Consider the following 6,000-nt stretch of genomic DNA (forward strand, 5'->3'; position numbering starts at 1 on the left):
AGCATCTGACACACGCCTTGGTCACAGCACACACACGTGGCCAGGTCTCACGGCTCATACACGTGACCCAGCTATGACATCTCACACACACGCACCAACACTCAGGCACACATGTGACCCAGCTATGACTTATCACACAAACACCAACACACATGACCAGCAGCCAGCCCAGGCCGTCTCCCAGCAGGAGGTGGGCAGCCCAACCACTGTCCCTTGTCAGGCCCAAAGCCCAATCCTCCACGGAATGTCAAATCTTACAGGGCACACTGGATTCCTAGCCTTAGGGTTCTGCAAACTTCAGGCTTGCTCCAGTACACCTTGCAACTAAGAACCACCCCCACCCCACCCCGCCACAGGCTGGTTTCCATCCCGGTGCTCCTTTATGGGGATCCTGTGGGAGTCCTTCTGAGAATCGGAAGCCCAATGGCAAAAGAATCCCAAAAGCCACATGTCAATGGCTAGAGACCGGACTTGGGTCAGGAGAATGGAAGGGACGGGGAAGACACATTTCCTTGGTGCCTAGTCTTTGGGGGTCAACTCTTCCAGCATCAAAGTGAAAGGGAACTCTCAGCCAGCTGGGCTCTAGATCAGGTCCAGCCATCAGCCTGTGCTGAGTGCCTATGCATGAAGGCCATGAGGGTGACGCCCCCCAAGTCACTGTGTTAACCAAAGCTGTGCCTGCTGCCCAGGCAGGCCTGCTTCCACCTTCAAGTATAACGGCCTTGGGGGCCTGTGCAAACACAACAGTTAGGACCACTTGACATTTAGCACAGCAGGGACACTGCCAGCAACGCACTAATCATATACACTAGGTGGTGGAATTCACAGCGACTCCCACCCCATCGCCAAATTAAATCAAGATGTTTCCCATTACCTGCTCTATCTCTATTGCTTTTCCAGGGATTAAAAAAGATCAGGCTTCCTTCTGGTGCCCCCCTATACCCCAAAAGTTTTCTTCAGAGAGGGCACTGCTTGCCCAGACAACAGGAAACAAGCAGGAAAAAAACAAACATCATGCTAATGAATTCCTTCCAGAAATATCCATTGCATGCTGCTTAGAGACCAGGCTGGGCAGTTTGCTACACCTGTGCCTCTGGCCAAAGAAGATGGTCCAGGAGAGGGTCAGCTGGAGTGCTCCCCTCTCCCTGCCTGGCTCCCCTTCCCTGAAGGCTGCCCCTTCCACCCCTGCCCCCCACTTCCTTTTCTGTCCAACCTTTCCAGGTCCTCCTTGACTGGGAGCCCTCATCTCTGCTCCGGGGAAATATCAAAAAGCACACATACACCACACACACACACACACACACACACACTTGCCCAAGGAATCTGCAACCCTGGAAAGCTGAAGCTCGGCCTCACACGCCAGTCTCCACACAGTCCTTGGGTTCTTACTGCCATTCCTACCTTCAGAGGCAGGGGAACTGAACAAATGCTTTCAAAGCTGGCTGGTTTAAAAAATAAACAGCACCAACAAAAAAGCTGCCGCTCACAAGCCTCAATCCCCGTGGAGAGGCTGAGCTAGCCAGCGAGGAAGCTGAATGAGACCCACACTGCAAGCGTGGCAGGAGCGCCAGACTTGTAGCTCGCCTCCCGTGCCGAGGTGGTTTCCATCTGTGTCAGTCAGTGTGTCGTCGCAACACCAGCCCCCTCTGGCGCCGCCACCTCCAGCAGGCGCCCTTCCCACACAACGCCATCAACTGCAAGAAACAGCAGCTGGCCCAGGGGACACACACCTCAGCTCTCGGGCAGCCCCTGAGGCCCTTTACATGGCCACATGTCAGACCTGCACCTGGGATGCCCTCTCTCTGAGTAGGCATGGGAGAGGGACTGGGATGGCCTCCATGGGGCCCTTGCTGAATGGTTCTAGCTTGATTGCACAAGCTTGGTCTTGGGAAATGGCTTGCTTTGCAGAAAGTGGGTCTGAGTTAGACTTCACCTCACATGAACCTTCGAGTTAGCCACCTCCGTCGTCCCTACCCACCCAGACCCCACATGGGCCTCCTCTGACTGAGGTGGTCTACACCTCCCTACACCTCTCGCCTTTCCCTCTGGGCCCTTCTACCATCTGCGCTTGGCGTTCTGGCTGTGGCTCACAGCCGCATTCTCCGACACGGCTCTCCCGCCCGTCCCGACAGCTTTGGGAACTCACCCTCAGGGTGTACTCCACAAGACAGCATCCCTTCAACCCCACCCTCACCCCTGCCCCATTCCGAAGAACCAGCCCGAGCAGCTGACGTCATTGCTGTCTCTCTGGATTCAGGTCTCCCGATAGCTGGTATCAACCAAAGTGCCCAGGCTGCTGCTCCAACGAACGGGGATCCATGTGGAACATTCCTGCACTGACGCAGTCAGCTGCGACCAGCTAGTAAAGCACAGATACCACGACCAGGCGGGAAATGGCTGCCAACTGTGACCAAACACAGCACGCCTAAGAGCCAGGGGGCCCAAGGAAGCTTCAAAAGCGGCGAGGGGCTGGAGTCCCGCTGGTGGCAGCGCCCCCAATCTCAAGGGACACAATTGAGGACCACAAGAAGGTGGGCAAGTCCTCCCAGCATCGAGCAGACCATGAACAGCCAGGAGGGAACCCCAGGAGCAGCGGGAAGTGGGGTTGCAGTCCCCAAGGGAGCAACCAGCCTGGAGAGGGAAATTGACATTCCCGCCAGGAAAGTGGAACACATCCCATGCCACTCTCCCTCCACCCCCGCCATCCTGGCCTGATGCCCCAGGGAACTCAGAGCCCAGCAGGGGCCACACAGCAGGCTTCCTTCTCCAAAGTCTCATTCATTGCTGGTTGGCGGATCCTTGGGGAGCAGGCAGGGCCGGGGGCACTGCCATCACACACCACCACACCTGGTCTCTCTGTCTCAGTTCCAGGACAAGGCTGAGCTGGCCACAAGAGACCCTCACTTGAGTCAGCTGCAAACTTGTTTCTCAGAAGGAGGCAATTTCAGAAAAAAAAAAAAAAAAAAAAAAAAGACGACGTGGGGGAACTCTGTTTCCTTCTCTGCCAAGGCCAGTGTCCTGTGTCCCGGCCCTTGCGGGGGTTCACACCCTGGCAAGGGGGCTAGGTACTGGGACCCTTAGCTGCCTGGGAGCTGGGGCTCAACTCCAACACCCCTCATCTCTGACACCCATGGGGCCCTGGCCTGCTACCCGTTGCTAGGGAAAGCTCTTGGCCTGTGAACTGTCCCCCGTGACGGCGCCTCATCACAGGTGCTTCCCTCTAAGAACTCCCCCCACATTCCAACACTCAGAACAGAAGCTGAGAAAACAGCCGCGACTGCTCCCTCTTGGGGTGGGGGGCAGGGGCAGGTCCTGCCTGATGCGCGCCCTGAGTGGAGTTGTCCTCGGCGCAGGCCTTCAGGCCAGGCCGTACCCACTAGTACCTGTGCCTGGCTTCCAAAACGGGCCAGGAGGTTGACCTCGACCGAAGGTGCTGCTAAACACGGCGAAGAGGATCTCCCCCATTCCCTGTCACCCCGGGTGACAGAAGGGTGGGGCAAGGGCAGCACCTCTCGCCCCCCTCCCCCCAACACCCACGTCAGGAGAGACCCGGTTGGAAAGGGTGCTCTCGTGTCGGAGAGTGAGTGCCGGGCCGAGCTGCGCCCGGAACCCGAGCCGCTCTCCCGCAAAGCCGAGGGGCCCCGCGCGCAGCCCCCCGTCCCCAGGAGTAAAAAAGTTGGTCCCGGAGTAGAGCTGGCCGCCGGCCTCTGTCCACGGTGCTGAACGCCCCCACCCCCGCGCGCCGGAGCCCCGGGACCCCCGCGCGCCCCCGGCCGCACAGCGCGCCCGCCGAGCCCCCCTCCCCGGCAGCAGCGCCCCCCCTCCCGCCGCTGCCGCCTCCTTCCTTACCTTCTTCTTGCGGTCACGGGAGCGATTCCTCCGCTTCCTGTTGGATTCCTCCTTCTCCTTCTGTTCCTGGAGGGCCTGCGCCTCGATGTCTTTGATTTTCTTGAGCTGTTTGGCCGCCTGAGCCATGGCGGGTCACGGCTCTCCGGCCCCCCTGCCACCTCTGGCCTGCCGGCCCCGCGCACTTGGCGAGCCAGGTGGCGACACCCCGGTGGGGAGGAGGAGTCGTCCCCGTGCTCTGCGCCTCTTGCCGGCGCAGGAGATGCGGCGGGGTCGGCGGCCGCGGGGCACGCGGAGGACGAGGCGCGGGCGGCTCCGGCGGCCCCGGATGGCGCCTCCCGCCGCGGCCGGAGCGCGCTCGCCGGCGCCCGGGACGGGCTCTGGGCACGGCCCCGCCGCCTCCCGCCCTGCCTCCCTCCCTCCTCCCTCCGTCCTCTCCTCCACCGCCACCACCCCCCCTCTCCTGCGGCGGCGGCGGCGGCGCGGGGCGGGGGCGGGGAGGCGGCTCGTACTGCGGCGAGCGGGCCGCGGAGGGGGGCGGGCCCGGCCCGGAACGCGGGAGGGCGCGCGGGCCGCTGGCGGGCCGGGCCCGGCGGTCTGGACGAAGCTGGGGCGCTCGGGCCGCCGCCGCGCCGGTCTCCGGCTCTGGCGCATGGCGAGCGGGCGGCTGCGGGGCTCCTGGGCCGCGGTGCCGCGTTGCTCCCGCGCCGTCGGGTCGCGGCGAGTGGGTAGTGAAGAGATGGTGGTGGGGGGACAAAGATGGCCCGCTGCACGCCGCGGGTCGCGGCCGCGGAGACAGGGGGCTGCGGCAGACCCCCGCGCCTTGGCGGGCCTCGTGCGCGCCGAGAGGGGGCGCGGCTGAGCGCGCCGGGACCGGGCTCTGGGCGCCCCCGGGCGGCGGTCGCTGCGGCCGGGAGCAGGATTGGGCGGGGGGCGGACTGAAGAGCATGATTTGCCGCTTTCTTCCCACCAGGAGCGCCTTTGGGTTCGCGAAGCTCCCTATCCGCCCTGGCGCTCCCGCAGCGGCTGAGATCTCTGCGCCCCGGCCGTCCAGGTCGCCCAGCCGGCGTTGGCGCGTGACTGCTCAGCCAAGCCGCCGGGGGCCCGGGTTGGGCATGGGGTCCCCTGGGTCTGGGGCTGCTCCTGTCGGACCTCCTCCTGTCCTGGGCCGCTCCTCAGGAGGGGAGGCGGAGCTGGACTGAGTGTGTAGGACTCGGGGGAAAGTTGTTACGAAAGACTGCCGCGTTCCTCTGCCGCCTGAACCCGGGCCTTTCTGCCGGCGGGCTTGCACACAGCCGCGGGGCAGAGCCTGGTCTGCATGCCCGGCACCCCTGCCCATCCACAGCCTCCCCGCCGGATGCAGGTGCAGCGCCGGGCTGGAGTCCGCAATCCACACCCCCCCTCACTCTGGACAGAATGTGAGCCACACATCCAAGCCTGTTACATTTATAAGTAGCCACTTCTTTTCTTAAGTAAGGAATTGGTCAAAAGTCATTTTCATGATATAGTTTAATTGCACACCCCAGAATGTCACGTCCACGTAAATCTATGTAAAACTGTCCACGAAATGGTTCACTTTCTTCTACTGCATCTTCATCCAGGATTCTGTGTGCATTTGACACGCAGTCCCTGCAAATTCCCACGAGGCATATCTAGAAATTTTTAAATTAATTTAGGAGGCAGGGAGTTAGTTTTCCATCCACTAGTTCACTGTCCAAATACACAAAATAGCCAGGGCTGGACCAGGCAGAAGCCAGGAGTTCCATCTGGGTCTCCCATTTGGGTGGCAGGGACCTCAAGGGCTTGGGCCACCCTCTGCCGCCCTCCAGGGAGCACATTAGAAGGAAGCTGGCACCCCTGTTAGAGCCGAAACCCCACTCCAGCACGAAATGCAAGCACCTGGAGCAGTGTCTCAATGGCTGGGCCAAATGTGTGTTCTGATCGCTAAGTAGCCACTCAGTGGTAGGCACTAGAGGTGGCCCCATGTCTGCCTCCGCTGTGGGTTCTGTCTGTCTCATCCTGCTGCACAGCTGTGGGTTGGGAGAATCTCAGATCTGAGGGCTATGGCTTGCTGGCTTAGCAGCCTTCCCCTTTGCTCTCAGGATGCCGGGCAAACTCTGGTCCCCACTCCCTGGGGGCTCCCGGCTAACGGTA

General features: G+C 61.6%; 1 protein-coding gene across 1 annotated transcript in view; it reads right to left on the minus strand.

Annotated features, from left to right (window-relative positions):
- Positions 1-3,975, minus strand: part of ANK1 (ankyrin 1) — a 165,275-nt gene extending 161,300 nt beyond the window's left edge. Inside the window, exon 1 of the mRNA XM_040994165.1 lies at positions 3,850-3,975. Coding sequence (XP_040850099.1) covers positions 3,850-3,975 — 126 coding nt within the window. The remainder of the gene's footprint in view (positions 1-3,849) is intronic.
- Positions 3,976-6,000: the final 2,025 nt, after the last annotated feature.

This window comes from Ochotona curzoniae, unplaced genomic scaffold (assembly GCF_017591425.1).
Source record: "Ochotona curzoniae isolate NIBS_2020 unplaced genomic scaffold, NIBS_Ocur_1.0 contig_899, whole genome shotgun sequence".
Lineage (NCBI taxonomy): Eukaryota > Metazoa > Chordata > Mammalia > Lagomorpha > Ochotonidae > Ochotona > Ochotona curzoniae.